The sequence below is a fragment of the Leptosomus discolor genome, chromosome 5 (assembly GCF_034619465.1).
Source record: "Leptosomus discolor isolate bLepDis1 chromosome 5, bLepDis1.hap2, whole genome shotgun sequence".
Lineage (NCBI taxonomy): Eukaryota > Metazoa > Chordata > Aves > Leptosomiformes > Leptosomidae > Leptosomus > Leptosomus discolor.
Genome location: NC_141395.1, coordinates 45,742,111 through 45,758,392, shown reverse-complemented (window position 1 = coordinate 45,758,392; position 16,282 = coordinate 45,742,111). Strand labels below are relative to the sequence as shown.

The 16,282-nt window shown below is 40.6% G+C and overlaps 1 protein-coding gene across 1 annotated transcript in view; it reads right to left on the bottom strand.

Moving 5' to 3' along the window:
* The window catches only part of C5H8orf34 (chromosome 5 C8orf34 homolog), a 175,481-nt gene that overhangs the window by 110,831 nt on the left and 48,368 nt on the right, over positions 1–16,282 (bottom strand). Inside the window, exon 5 of the mRNA XM_086465757.1 lies at positions 2,856–2,884. Within this exon, the coding sequence (XP_086321883.1) occupies positions 2,856–2,884 (29 nt within the window). The remainder of the gene's footprint in view (positions 1–2,855; positions 2,885–16,282) is intronic.

Below are 16,282 nucleotides of genomic sequence, written 5' to 3'. Positions count from 1 at the left end.
TTTAATTGCAGTAATCTTACGATTTCCTTTTTTTTTTTTTTTTTTCCAATGATACCAGTGAACTCAGAAATTTTATTAGACTGTGTCAAACCGAAAGCTTCCATTTTGACTGAAAGACTGACCTCATCTGCCTCTATTTTCTCTACCTCTGTCTTGGACTGAAGCCCTAAGTACTGGCACAAAGCTAATAAAGGCAGGTATTTGACAAGAAACCATTTAAATGAAACACCCCTCCACAAAAGTGACAGTAATTCAGAGCAAACTGTTTTTCCAAACCCAAATGCTTGAGTAACTATGCAACTAACTGGATTACTTGGAGGAGGAGTTACATCAACAAACAATACCAATCAAGTACTCCCCTGACAAAGGCGGCTAGAGGTTACCAGAGCTAGAAGAAAGTATTTTTTTTTAAATTATGAGAATGAGAAACAAACAATAATGAGAAACAAAAATAAAAAACCATACAACGCATTCTCTGTTTTCTCTGGGCTCATAATCTAAACTACAGATAAAACAGTAGGACTATGGGCTCTGTCCTAATCCCTAAGAATGTTCCTGATCAGGAAAATAGAGCAAGGAAGAGCATATAGAAGAATTTATTATTGTGTTTAGTTTTATGTCCCTCATGACATCTATGTAATGCCAGTGTTCTAACAGAATCCAATGCCAAGTTTGGGCACGCTGATCTAGACCCATGACATGCACCTGAAGGGTTAAATGGTTAATCCAAACCACAGATGAATGTGGTTTGAAAAATGATTCAGTGCTGCCACAGCCTACCTAAGGAAGCTGTACTATCAGCACATATTTCTGTGAAAGAATTACAACAAACTTGACTACATTTATACCTGAATGAAAAATAAACATCGTGTGGGAACATGTTCATGTGAAATGGAACCAAATTCTGTCTAATGTTAAACCATTATCAAGTAGTCTTTGATTGCTTTTGGAGTTGGGCTAGATGATCTCCATAGGTCCCTTCCAACTCCTAACATTCTCTGATTCTGTGAAACAAGTCACAGGAACATTTCAGGAATTAGCTTGTATAAGGGGTCATTCCTCAGAGGCAGGATTCCACAGAATGGTCCTGGATATGCTTACTTTCTTAACACAGCCTGTATGTCCATTAGGAATCCCCAAGGGCCAAAACAAGAAATAGAAATGAAGTTAACTAATGCCCATGGAGATGGAAAATTGCGCTGCTTCTGTAAATCTATCCTGGAAGCCCATTGAGCAATGCTGCACAAAGGAAGCATGTTAGGAGCAGTACTGTTTGGTTTTTTTATTTATTTTACAAATAACTTTTGATTTCAAGAACATTCAATTTACCTGTCCTCATCAGAAACAGATGTTAAAGCAGATGCAGTATTGTAAAGGTGTTAGGTAATGTATGCTATTGAAAGTACATAACAATGTCAAGTTTTATTTAAAAAAAATCCACCACCTTCCAATTTTAAACCATAAAGTATATGGTAATAAAGAGAAAATTAAGTCTTCACTCAGACTGGATCCTGAGAAAATACACCAATGATGTTCCCCATCTCAATTTTCACGATGAATAATGAAATTTTAAAAAATGAATGGTTTTGAACAATAATCTATCATTGTTTAAAAAAACAACACAGAAGTATCTCCTAAAAAATACACGTAAAAAGTATGTGGTAACAGGCTTTAGTCCAAAATGTCTTTTTCCTCTCACAACTGGTATTTCACAGTTCAACAAACAAAACCAAACCAAACCAAAGAGGAGTTCTTCATTAGTATTTTTAAAGGTAAGTGTTCTAATGGAAGGACTGTAATCTAACTGTATTTCTCATCACTCCTGAGCACAGTTAAGGAAGTAGGAGGAAGGAAGACTTCGATACTGTTATACTCTTAATATGAACAATGAGATAAAGCGACATCAAGGGCAGAATGACAATAAAGGCCATGGTTTTGAAATGGCAGCTCCATATGCACATGACTGCATGGTTACAGTGATGAATCTTGTCTAACTGGGCTTTCCTGGAGAACCCAGTGGAGGTGTTTTATACACATTTGTGTCAGAAAGGTTCTTGCCCTCATTTTACCATGAGAAAGGAAAGGATTATTTTTAAATTTGTCTCTTATATTAGGCATTATTCCTGCGTCTTGTATACCCTTTGATCTTATTTCCCTGACAGTAATGGTTTCTAACACCAAGAACACAACCCAAGACTCTTGGCATTAGAAGCGTACTGCTCTTCGCTGGTGAGAACAGGGAGGATAAAGGTGTTCTGTTTCCTCTGGAACTCTGAAAAATTAGCTTGATTTCTCTTTCAGCATAGAGTTCATTATATGAACTAAAACTAAAATTCATGTTAACTGTGTAATGTATCAAAAGGGACAAAACAGAAGAGATCATTGCTTGTTGCATTCAGCAAGGATCTTTATGCCCTGTGCATTTCTGAGCAAATCTAGGGAGCAACAATTATTCTTAAATACTCTCATAAATCATATCTGAGAATGCAAAATTCATGACTTCATGAATAAAAGGTTATTTAAAGCTAAACGTTTCCAAAAGTACACAAAGTAACCCAACAGACTATATTAAGCAAAGATGGCATCAAGATCAAAAGCATTTCTGTGGCCTCACTGAGAGTCTCTTAAACTCCGTGAGAATTCTTTTTTCCATAGTTGACAACACATCCTAGATCAAGCTCTTAATGTATCAACATATATTGTACTTACCCATATAGCTTTCCATACCCAAACTTCCTCTGAACCCAGAACTGAAGTGTGTATGCCAGGACAGGGAGAGGCAGTTCTCATTGCCTAAAATTATCACAATTATATGGGTTTTTGTAGCATTCATTTAGGCATACAGCAAATCTTACCTTATCAAGTTCATCAGAAATAGCAATGCCTGAAAACAAAACAGATTAAAAAAAATAATTTAGAAGAAACATTCTTTCTATAGATGTCTTTTACTATAGTGAGTAAAAGTAAGGTTTAATCTGAAAAGTTTACATACTGTTCTCTGCACACTGCCGTACCATACAATGCCTCATACTTTGTTCCGTTATTGAAACTGCCTGGAAACAACCTACTCTTAGCTTTCCTCAGCTGCAATATTAGAAAAATGAGTTTTCAAAAAAACTATGGAAATGAAAACAGCAGATGTGCCAGTGAAGTGACAACAAGCTTAAGTACACTTCTACCTGCCTTCTAAAATTAAACCAGCAAGATAATATTTACATATGGACACATTATTATGCAAATCTCACCCCAACCAGCATGCATAACATCACGCTATAATTACAGGGCAACATGGATATGACTCCTCTCTCTTTCTCCATCGTTCAGTGTAGAAAAGATTCTATGAAAACAGATGAAATTTAAAGAGAGGAAAATCTCAAAGTAAAATTTCACAACAGAACGCAAAACAGTTTTTTTTTAATCGTCTTGTAGGAGACTATCTAGCAGAGAGAGAGCATACCTAATATGGACATAGAGGAAATAAGGGGTGAATAGTAGGTACTAACAGACACTGTCGCATAGAATTTGTAACCAATTGCATAAGTAAGGTAACTCCATGCTGGGCGGGTGGACAAAGCAGGATAGCCAATCTGAAAATGCACGATCACATGTATGGAAATAAAACAGTATATAAGACGCAGCCAAACATTCAATAAACGGCTTTTGCTTGAAACCATATTGGTTGGTATGCAGAGTCCATCCTTGCATGACCACAATCGGTGACCCCGATGTGATAACCATTAAGGAGGCTTGATCGCACATTGGAGGAAGGCAAGGGGCCGGTCAGGGGGGAGAAGAGGAACTTCCAAGAGACGGGAAGTGTGCACATGAATCATCTGGGAAATTGCAGGTGGGTGACCAGGAAGAATGTGAATCCCTCTAAGTAAAGAGGAAGAAAAAGTTCGGGAAATACTACTACTTATACTCTCTGAGACAGATGTGAAGATTGATAAACAAACTGTGACTAAATTGTTGCATTGGGGACAAAGACAGGGATTTTTCAAAACCCCTAACAACGTCTTTGAATCTGGAATATGGGCCAATATGGGTCAGGTCTTGTGGGACTCAGTCAGTGCTGGCTCAAAGGAAGCAGCTAATCTCACTCCCATCTGGAGGCAGATTAAGACCATTTTGGAGGATATTAAAACAGAAAAACAAGTAGTGCTTTTGGCGCAGCAGGCTTTGACCCCGAAAGCCGAGGCTCCTAACGAGTTGTGAGCGTATCCTGTGGATGCCCGACGATTTTTCGGGGAGCAGAACTACGGAGTAATTCCTACTGCACCACCTTTACCGTCCGCGCCTGCACCACCTTAACTGATCCGCCTGGGAAAGGTGCGGGGGATGCAACAAACAGACACTTAGATTTAGAAACAACTCAGTTCTCAGGAATGCGCCGCTTAACCAATCCGCCCGGGAAAGGGCAGCCAGAGGGTTAGGGGGGGGGACGGAAAGCAGGAGTGGCCCTCCCGGACCATGATCCTGCTCAGAAATGGCAAGGGATAATAAGAGAAGCCATAATTGAGGGTCAGTTTGTTCCTAATGCTTTCCCAGTGATCACGCCGGATCCCGCTCGCCCTCAACATCAGCAGTGGGCTCCATTAGATTGGAAACTCGTTCGCAAGGAGCAAAAGTCAATTCAACAGGGGGGTTTGCAAAATCCGTATGTACAAGCCATAGTTGATTCTATATTTTCGGGCAAGTTGTTGACACCCTTTGACTGTATTAAGCTGTCTGAAATGCTCTTAACCCCTACGCAACGGTTGTTGTGGCAGGCAGATTGGGAGTCTCGAGTCAATCTTGCAATATTACGAAATCTTGACCGCAATCCAAATAACCCCTTGTTTGCGGCCACAGAGGATATGCTGTTAGGAAAGGGTCCATTTGCTGACCCCCAGATACAGGCACAACTCGACCCTGTCATTTTGCAACAGTCACAAGCTCTGGCCACGGCCGCAAAAAAACAAGTCCCACAAATGGGAAAACCACGGCCATCATATACAACCGTTAAACAGGGGGATCAGGAGTCATTTGTAGATTTTTTGGATTGCTTGAGGGCAGCATTAGATCTGGTGCCCGGGCTAACTGCAGACGTGAAGGCTACACTTAGCATGGAACTGGCAACCCACAATGCGAATCGCACATGCCGAAAGTTAATTGCGGCCCTTCCCAAAACCGCTACGTTAATAGACATGATAGAAGCCTGCTCTAAGGCTTCATTGGTAGAAGAGGAAGAAAGAGCAATGGTGCATGCCAAGGCCCAGGCGCAGGCATTGGCCATTGCTCTCAAACAGTTTATACCGAAAGAAAAAGGGAATAAGGGACCGAGGTCACAAAATTGCTTTCTTTGTGGACAAAGAGGTTATTTTAGGCGAAAGTGTCCTAATAACAAAGAGAAAAAGGAACCAACAACTAGCAGCAACAACAGGGGACCATCGGCAGGTACAGGCCTTGCTGAGGCATGTCATCGGTGTCAAAGACTTGGGCACAGGGAGAATGAATGTCGGTCAGGTTTTAGAAGGGACGGGACCCCCCTTGCCCCGCTAGCTCTGGGGGCGGGAAACTGGAAAACGAGCGCAGGGAGAGGGAGTGTGATGACACCAATACCCTCTCAAGGGCAGGCTGCCTGGCCAGTATGCGATCCTCAACATCTGGAAGTGTCGGAGTGGACATGGTCACTGCCATCCCAATCACCATAGAAGACAAACAAGTTCATGTAGTTCCATCCACAGCTAATGGGCCATTAGGTAATGGACTGAGTGCTTTGTTATTGGGACGATCTTCTACTTCCAGGCAATGTATCTTAGTAATCCCCGGTGTAATCAATGCAGACTATACCGGAAATATAGGAATCATGGTACAGGCGATACAACCTCCAGTTCACATTCCCGAGCAGACGAGACTAGTGCAACTTGTGCCTTTCCACGCTTGTGTGCCTCACCCGGGAATGGACACTAGAAGGGATGGAGCATTTGGTTCGACAGGATCTCCTCAGGTATATTTGACCATGCCAATTACCGAAAAGAGGCCTGTAAAAGCGGTAACATTTAAGGGACCAGATGGAATCACCATGCACTGTAATGCGGCTTTACTGGATACCGGGACAGATATAACCATTGCTCCCGGGTCGGCATGGCCCCATAATTGGCCCCTGGCCAGTTTGAATACACCAATAATGGGAGTGGGCGGAGCACAGCTGACTCGCATCAGTGACGAATTTGTAACAGTATGGCCCGAGGAGGAACCCTCGAACAGGGCTAAGGTTCACCCTTACGTTATGAACGCTTCAATATGGTTAATTGGGCGCGATGTGTTGTCGCAATGGGGCACCCAAACGTCAAATGAGGGTTTTGTGGGAGAGCCACTGAGGGGCGACCAATCCTGAAATTATCATGGGTGTCTAAAGAGCCAGTCTAGATTGATTAATGGCCGCTATCGGATGAAAAGCTCGCCCATGTGGAAGAATCGCATGGAGAAGGAATCAAACTCAGAAGAAGACCCTAGCCATTCGACACCATTGGTCGCCATTGACGAAGCCATCTACATGCCCCAAACATAAAGGACAGTGTTGACCTTGGGTATTGGTTGCATGCGGGCTGTGTGGGGTAGAGTGTGGAAGTCATATCAAGGTTCCGGTATTATGGTCGGTGTGGCCTTGGCAGTGGAAAAAGGTAAAAAGGGAAAGATGGCTAGTTTGGAAGCACAGACAGGAGCAGAAACAGAAGGAAAACCAACAAAACCACGAGAAGCAACAACAGGTCTATCAAAGATGAGGATCTTAAACTTTGTAATATGGGGCATTTTAAGAGTAGTTGGTAGCACAGCCATTCATCAGATTAATCCCAGGCGTACTTGTCTGGTTGGCGCACATATAGAAGGAGCTATGCCCCGTGCTGCTCAGTGCCGCAATAAAGAATACCTGCTTAATAACACTGAGTTGTTATTGAGTTTTCTCAGATTCAGTTGGCAACCCAGATGCAACAATCTCTGTCCAGCTGCAGAAGCCGCTGAGGACAGGGACTCCCTAGGCGCGCCCCAGGACCTTTTCTCAGAGGGACTCCCTGACTCATCTGGCTCACTGCAGGGGCAGACAAGGACCATCTACGGAAAAAGGTATTCTTTCTGGTCTGGTTCAGGTATACCCTCTGGAAGGTGTCCGTAAAACGTAGGAGACGTCCTGTGATGGACTCTGTACATCTGGCAAGATAGTGCACAGCACTTGATCTGGAACATACTCTGGTCTGGTTCTGTAATTTGCTCAGTGCTCGCACTGTGCACCACGTTGGCATTGATGTTAACGTGTATTCTGACCACCAGCATTGATATTTGACTACGTGAATTGGAACTTGTCTGACATATGTATGATACTGGATCTTAATCTGCTTAATGCTATAGTTGCTATTGTAGTAATCATAGTTGCAAGTGTCCTCTTATGTCTTTTGTGTGAGTGGTGTAAAGGAGCTCCTTGTGTGGTAGTGTAAAAACTGGTTATCTGTATTTGAATGTGTGAGTGAATGAGATGCACTGTTACTGTGAAGTGAGTGTGGAGTCCCGATCCACGGTTCCGTAACCCTATGAGGGGCCCGGCCAAAGATGGGCGAAGCGACTGGGAACTGTTCCAAGTGTCTATCTGTTAAACAGAGGACGATCAACATGGTGGGACAAAATATGGGGCAAATGGGGAATAAATCTTCCGGGTTGGTTTAAAGGGTTACTGGTGCGAGGGCTTGTTTTATTAATCGTTGTACTTTTACTATTATCATTAATACCTGTGATTTTAAGCTGTGTAGGAAAAGCGCTCAAGCGTGCTGTAGCTTCTGTATTTGTTTTATAAACAAAAGAAGGGGGAATTGTAGGAGACTAGCAGAGAGAGAGCATACCTAATACGGACATAGAGGAAATAAGGGGTGAATAGTAGGTACTAACAGACACTGTCGCATAGAATTTGTAACCAATCGCATAAGTAAGGTAACTCCATGCTGGGCGGGTGGACAAAGCGGGATAGCCAATCTGAAAATGCATGATCACATGTACAGAAATAAAACAGTATATAAGACGCAGCCAAACGTTCAATAAATGGCTTTTGCTTGAAACCATATTGGTTGGTATGCAGAGTCCGTCCTTGCACCTCTGAACAAGAACTTGTTTATTTGCTCTTGTCCTTTCTGCTGATGTCTGCCTGAGGCTTTCCTATGCTTGTTTCCATCAAGTCATCTAACTCTTACAATCATGATTATCCTTTAACACATTAAATATGCACAGTTGGTCTCAGAATTTTTAACACATCCACACGCCTTGGTCATAACACATGGAGAGATTAAGTAATTACACATTTACTGCTATCATGTGGAAAATTCTGATATACTAAAAGCAAAGCATTTCCCAGTTTCCTACGAGGTTTGATAAGAAACATTTCCAGGTTAGAACTTCAATTCAAAAACCAAAGAAGAGCATCTCCTGGTGCTGAAAATAAAGTGGAGAAGCACCCACGCATAGGAAGAACACACACTTGACAGTTGTTTTCTAATTCATATCATGTTATCAAGACAACTTCTTCCAAGGAATGCAAGAGACGATACTTCAAAATATGTAGTATCAACTGAATGGCGAGTTATTCTTTCTAAAACCACAATAAGGATTGCAGCAGTATAAGGTTATTTCCACAACATTTTTATTTCTTACTATTTGGTCTACCATAACTACATGAATTCTTTGGGGGTTTACTGTACTTTTAATAATCATTAATTCTATGTGGCTAATTCTCAGTTTTGATAACTTCTTTAGATTGTTTTATAAACAGTGAAGTGCTAGGAGAACTGCAGTTATAATTTTAAGACCTCAACAACACATAAGAAATATGCCAGAAATTAACAGAATATTTTCAGTCATTCAATAGTTCTAAAGCAGATTATATTGAAAAAGATTCATTTTGCCTAACCCTTCTATCCCCCACAGCAATTAACCTGTTTTTACAACTTCAGACTCTTATTTAGTCCAGACACTCCACTAATGTCCATACAGTATAATCAACAGATTGCATCAACCCGAATCATTCAACCAGACTTTAATTGGTTACGAATTTCTTCAGTCCCCAATGGACATTTAGTAGAGAGAAGATAACTGCACTCTTCGAGGCAGCAAAAACCTAATTCAAGGTTCTCTTTATCTCAACTTTGAAAACCTGATTTCCATTAACCAGCCTCCATCACATTGGATGTATTTTGCATAACCAAGGTCAATCCATCTTACAACCACAAACGCTCTCCCTAAACAGACAAACTATCTTTTCTCAATTTCCCCTAATGTTAAGATGTTTCATTTAGTTTTGATATGGGTTTATTTCCTCAGATTGGAGGCTGGTCCCTGTTTCTTCTGCTTTCACAAATGCTCAACGAATGGGTCTTTGAAATCTGGGAGCGGACACAAGAGCAATTTTTCCCTGTGCCGACTTACTCAATAAAAATATTTACTTTCAAGTACAGCAAAAGAAACTACAACAGGTAAACCTGTTATTTCCAAGACTCCTTTCCAAAAAATGCCAAATGCTTTTACTATGCAACTGCCTATGTTGCTAATCAAATATCAGTGCTGAAAGCACCAAATAGCAAATGGGAAAACTGTACCTGCAACTATACTCCTCACACAAAAAGCTCTACTAACTTCTCTAAGTTACATATAAGCACATAAAATTGAAAAACATCCATAATCTAAAGGAGTGCTTTTAGTAAAATGTTTTTACATAAAGTCCCATCAGTTCCCCAAAATTTACTCTGAATTTAGAGAAGACAGTTGAGTAACTGAATTGACCAGAAGGCCTCAAATTTCTTCTTTATTAAACTGCTAACAGTAGCAAGACACCAAAACTAACTGTCTTTCTTCGATAAGCATGTAGAGATAGAGCAGCTTCTGAGGACATCTTGCGAAAATAAAATTTTAGAAGTTTAGAAAACTTTTATCTTTCCAATCACAGAATTAAACCTGCAAATTCTTTTTATCTCTCTCTCTCTGATATGTTATCAAAAGAAAAGAGAAGGAATACTTGGGGAGAAATTTCTTAAGGAGCTTGTTACAGTAATCTTGGCATGGCGATTCTTCTGGAGGTGGGATTTACCATACTATCAGTCATACAGATCTTTATGTTATGGCTTGAGCCCCATTAGCATTAACAAAACTCCATTAATTACTTGTAATACAACTCCATTAGCAGAGACAGGGATAAATCAATGCATAAAAAGGTGGGTGTAAAAAAAGCTTCTCATTTTATTCCAAGACACTATTTCACCACACACTTAGTATGTGCCCACTCTTAGCAATTTTCTTTTGCAGTGGCCAAACTGACAAACTATCACGGCTGAAGTCGAGAGGATGGGAGACTTGCACCCTGTGCACAGCAGACAGAAAACCCAACAGTGAGGTCATTTTTTGGGTGCACATCTCAGATGGAATAATATGGACTCCAGCTTTCACAAAGTAGTTCCTCAAAAAATTAAACCCATTGCACGTTTACCATAATATTAAAAAACCCCCGAAACACCTTAATCCAGAATCCTGAGAATGCAACTAGAGACAGTCATCATTATCATACAGAGGAGTAGGCAGAACATCTGTTATTCTCTTAACCATTAGCACACTCCTGACTTTTCATTAGTCAAATAGGTTACTGCCAGTTACTTTATTTTCAAGTAATACATGGACAATTTAAAACAGCTGAATTCCTACAAACTAATGGTAACAACGGTTGCTATCTCTGCTTCATGTAACTGCTAATATCCAGAGATCAGCATTTTTCAAAAAGAAAACCCTCTTTTCATTTATTTTGTGTATTTGACAACAAATAATTGTTTGTGCTCTATAGTTATTTTAATTTTTTTCTCTGTGGCTTTCATACAACATAAAAGAAGAAATATAAATTCTACTTTTAACAAATTCTAAGTAGGAAAATGTCATTGTAAAATCACAGAATGCTAGAGAAAAAGGGACAGCCTATTCCATGAAACTACTCTAAATGGAAACAGCTATGTTTCAGCTTTACACAAAACATCCATACATATAGCCAAAATGTCCATACACTAAAAGCTTTTCACCTAACAATTTAGTTACTCCCTCAAACTGTAGCCTTTTTTCATCACAACTTAATCCTGATTAGCCAAAAAGCTCTAATATCAGAAAAATTGATACATCCATTTTGTTCAAGTTTGAATCCAATGGCCTTGCTAGAATATAAGTTACTAGGAATAACTGTTTCTGACTTCCCTCAGCTTAAAGCCTTTAAAGCCTGACTGCATGATAGTGAACATAGAGAATGGAAGTTTTAGGGCTGCTTCATCATTGCTCTGCCTCAAGTCACTGAGCAGCAGATAAGAAGGGGACTGTTGAAAAAGTTCTTTGTTGGGGAAGGTCTTCTGATGTCAAAGGCAAATCCTTCAGAAACAAAGGAGTACGCTTTACCCTTTCTCTCAGCAGCTGTTTCTCAAAGACATTTGCTATAGTTTTATACCATACTATGATTAACAACTATACAATAATCCTACCATTCTAACTTTTTGCAATGACAAAGTGTAGTGTTCTGACTAATGGGGTGAGAGGTTTGCTTGCCACCATCAGCTAAGGCTCACAGACAAGGTTTACAGTGGGAATTAGTTAGGTACCTCACTGCCAGTTTTATGTCTTTAAAAATTCTCCCTTCTACAAGTAACTAAAGGTGCTGAATTTTGATCAGACATCACAAGTACCCAGCCCACTCAGCTGTCTGTTGAACTATACCCACAGATTCAGGGCACTCATTTCTGCTTTTGAGTGTAATGACCCTCTCTGCTGTAAGGGTGCTGGAATAAAGTAATTGGTCTGAACATGCATTCACAGTCCATCAGAAATGCTCCGCAGCCACAACTACTGCCACCTCTGATTAGCAAAAAATCTGGAGTGGGGCTTTCCACGCTAGCACAGCCACTCTCAATTAGAACACCTTCATCCTGTTAATGGCTTAGTTTTTGAGAAGGACTGGAGGAACAAGGTACTTTCTGACTGCAAGAAAGGTCTGGTACAGTAGGATTAAATGAAACATGACTACCAGACAGTGTAATAACAATGCAACTTATTAATACTCATTATACTTTAATTACTATTATCATGTCCACATTAAGCAGATTGCCCAAAGGCATATCTCACTGTATAAGCCATGTACCTTATGGCCTTTTTATACCTAAAATATTAAACCAGTTGTTTGTCATGCCTTTTTTTAAAATTGGCATGGATTATTAAAAACATTCTTTACACAACTACCTTAGATTTCTGTTCCAAATCTCCTCATTCCTATGGCAATCTGCAGCAGTGCAATGGTAAGAATGAAGAAATAAAGATGATGATAATTACAGCATTACAGCATCATCTTTGATGAAAAAGACACCTCCCAAAACGTGTATGCATCATGTTTTAATGAAATAAAATCCCTTTTGAGTCTAGAGTGAGATCTTCCACAGTAAAGAAAATACTTTGTGCTTAGGACATTCTGCTTAATTTCTAGCTGTAATGGGTCTGCCTGAGATGCAGCCCTCACCGTGCTGTGCAGTGGTAGCTAGATAACACACCAGTGTTTTGACTGCTGCTGAGTAGGGCTCACACAGCACCAAGGCTGTTTCCCCAACATTTCCCCAGTAGGCTGGGGGTGGGTAAAAACTTGGGAGGGGGTATAGCCAGGACAGCTGACCCAGACTGTCCAAAGGGATATTCCATATCACATGACGTCTGCTCAGCAATATAAGCTGGGGAAAACAGGAAGAAGGGGGGACATTTGTTTCGTGTTTGTCGTCCGGAGCAACCGCTACGCGTACTGGAGCCCTGCTTCCCAGAAAGTGGTTGGACATCACCTGCTGATGGGAAGTAGAGAGTAAGATCTTTTGTTTAGGTTTTGCTTCCACGCGCGGCTTTTGCTTCATTAAACTGTCTTTATCTGACCCATATGCCTGTAGTTATATTTTCTCTCCCCTGTCCAGTTGAGGGGGTGAGAGTGATAGAGTGGCTTTGGTGAGTACCTGGCATCTGGCCAGGGCCAAACTGTGGAAGGATATTTACGAAATAAGGGACATGTGAACAATCCAGCCTTTCCAGAGAATCTGAGCTGGGACGTACCAGAACTGCTGAAAGCATAAACAGCTTCCGGTGCAGGGGGCATGAACATCTTACAGGTGCAGGAGAAGAGACAGCCGCCATTAATGACGCAGTTTTAATTTCTTGAAGAAGATGGGTGTGAACATCTGTGAACGTGACTTGAACATGACTCGCAATGTGGCCAGTCAGGTTGGACCATGGGCTGTTATTTGCGATGAAGCCAATCAGTATTTATTGGGTGTGGTCGAGGGTTATAAATTGCACTGGAAACACGGAAATAAAGGTTCACTTGTTAGATCACATTGATCGTGTCAGTGTCCTCACGCAGCTCCCACAGCCAAACCACCACACTAGTTTACCAAGAATTGAATTTGCTTTCAAAAGAAAAACGAACATTGTTAATAACAATTCCACGAGTCTTAAAAATGCCTAGCTCTTTCATATGCAGTTCTTAGCAGAAGAGTTTTATTTGTTGCTGTTCTCCTGCAACAAATACAATTAATCCAGTTCCTAATGCCTCTCCACTCAGTGGCATTGTTCCTCTTTGAAGAGTGATTTTTAGACTTCAATGCACTCAATTCCACAGCATAAATTAAATAGTAGGCATAAAATTAAACCACATGACTTTAGGTCTTTTTGAAATGGCAGGTTATAAAATCCCTTCCTGCTGCATTATTCCTGATCAGCTTTTCAGTAGCTTAAAAACTTGTAGTATCTTCGTATCTTCTACACACCTGAAAGTATAGAAGAGGTGTTCCGATACGAATGAAAGTTGTGAAACTTCAGAGACACCTACCATTTTTGCTTTTATTTGTGGTCCTTAAATAATTATAGGAAGAGATAACACAACTTCTTTTAAGACTTCCATTTTTCTAAACACACAACATATATCTGACAAGGCTAATGTGTACTGCCAGTCATAAGAAAATAAAATGCTACTACTTTAACGTATGCCAGATTACCATTATTCAGCTCAATGGGAGCAAATAGCTCATGCATTTTCCTAAACATCCAGAAGATGGCCACAGAGCTCCCAATCACCAGTTTTCCTACTTTCCAAACAAAGCCTTCTGGATTTGACATACAGGTTTTGACATACGGAGTTTAGATGTACTAAGACAACCCCACTGCAATTCAGACTAACTTGACAAAATTAATTCTCGGGATCAGTCTAGGCCAGGGAACTTGTGGATGGCTGGACTGTCAACCTCATAGTGCATCACAGGTTCTGTAATAAACTCCAGGACAGAAACAGCATTTTTATTCTACCATTATCAATACTGCAGCTTTGAGCATGAACACAGAACACCGTATCTATCATGTACCAACTGCCCGGTAGTTAACTGTCCCAATACATTCTCCTATCCCTTGTAAATCAGAGGAAGCATATGTTCCATCACCAGTGGGACAGGCCATCGCAGATGTACTTGCATTTCCCAAGGCAAAACCTCGTGTCACACTACAGCTAGCAGCATAGTAAATTCTAGCCCATGTGCCTGTTTGTGCCATGTATTAAACACAATGTAACCTGAAATTATTTATATCACACTATCCTTAGATTATAAAGGATATAAAATGGTTGCTGTGGCTGCACCAAACAAAGCATTTCCCTGAGAAAATAGATACATTCTTGTAGAGGAATTTTACAATAGATTTGTCATGTACTGCCATAATAGACATTCTTCTATTATTTCCTCTACTTATATTAAGTCATTTTACAACTTTCAAAATCGGACATATTTCCTCCAGTAGTAATTCAGAGAGAGATTTTATGTGAAGGCATACTGAATTGAGACATCATAGTTTTTGCCAATGAGGGGCATCATATGTCCTTACATTATTAAACAACTATGTACTCAGTTTCTGTAGTGATATCCATCTTAAATTAGGATAATATTCCTCCCAACATCTAGCCACAGAAGAACAAGGGAAACAGTGTCATCTACAAGGTACCACACATTAATATATCAGCACACTATACATCAGTATAGTCATTATCTAGGAAACAGAGATTTAATCTCTCCTCCCCATGCTGGCTTTAAAAAAATAAAAATAATTAATCTCCAGCAAAAGAATTTGTGCTTCAGTTGCAGCATTTCTATATCCAAATTTCTGAGCGGCTCCAAATGAGACTACAAGTTTCAGGACTAGGTTTGGTGAGTAATGAACTAGGCAGAAAGAAATTAAATGAAAAATACTCACAAAATTTATGTCGCAGAAACTCTCCTAGGCCAAGGTCATCTCAGAAGAGAATAACCAACACTGCAGCACTCTTGATTTTAGGGAAAGGTGTACACCTTCGGTTGGTTAAGGTGGGTAGTCCACAACAGCCAGTAGCCAAGGACAGAGTCATAGCTCACCCTTCTACTAATCCTTGAATGCCCACCTGCATCTTCTAAGAACGGAGAGACCCGGGGCCCTTCAGCCTGGAGAAGACTGAGAGGGGACCTTATGAATGCTTCTAAATACCTAAGGGGCAAGTGCCAAAAGGATGGGGCCAGGCTCTTCTCAATGGTGCCCAGTGACAGGACAAGGGGCAACGGGCACACACTGAAGCACAGGAAGTTCTGCCTGAACATGAGGAAAAACTTCTTTACATTAAGGGTGACAGAGCACTGGAACAGGCTGCCCACGGAGGTTGTAGAGTCTCCTTCCCTGGAGATATTCAAAACTCATCCTGTGCAACTTGCTGTAGGTGAACCTGCTTTAGCAGGGGGGTTGGACTAGATGATCTGCAGAGGTCCCTTCCAACCCCTACCATTCTGTGATTCTGTGTGATCCTGTGAACTACAAAGTACCGTATCTGAGATGACAGCCAAATAAACCCCAGTTCTGCAATAGCAGCAGGGAAACTTTTAGCAAGCCAAATACTGCCCCAGAAAAGGACACTGCAACTCAAAAAAAAAAAAAAAAAAAAGACTAGCACTGAAACTTAAGACTAGGCTAGATCAGAACGGCAAACACCTCACAAATGTAATTAAAAATTTAACATCTGTAGGAAAAAGATACTTATAACTGAAGCAACAGTGATCTCCTGGCCACATAAGCCCCACTTTATAACTGAATAGCAATAATTATATTCACATTCTTCTTGTTTCAACCTCAGAAAATATCATTATTTTGTATTATTACTCATACATCACACTGAAAGCAAATGGATTTTATGAGCAAAGGCAGTATC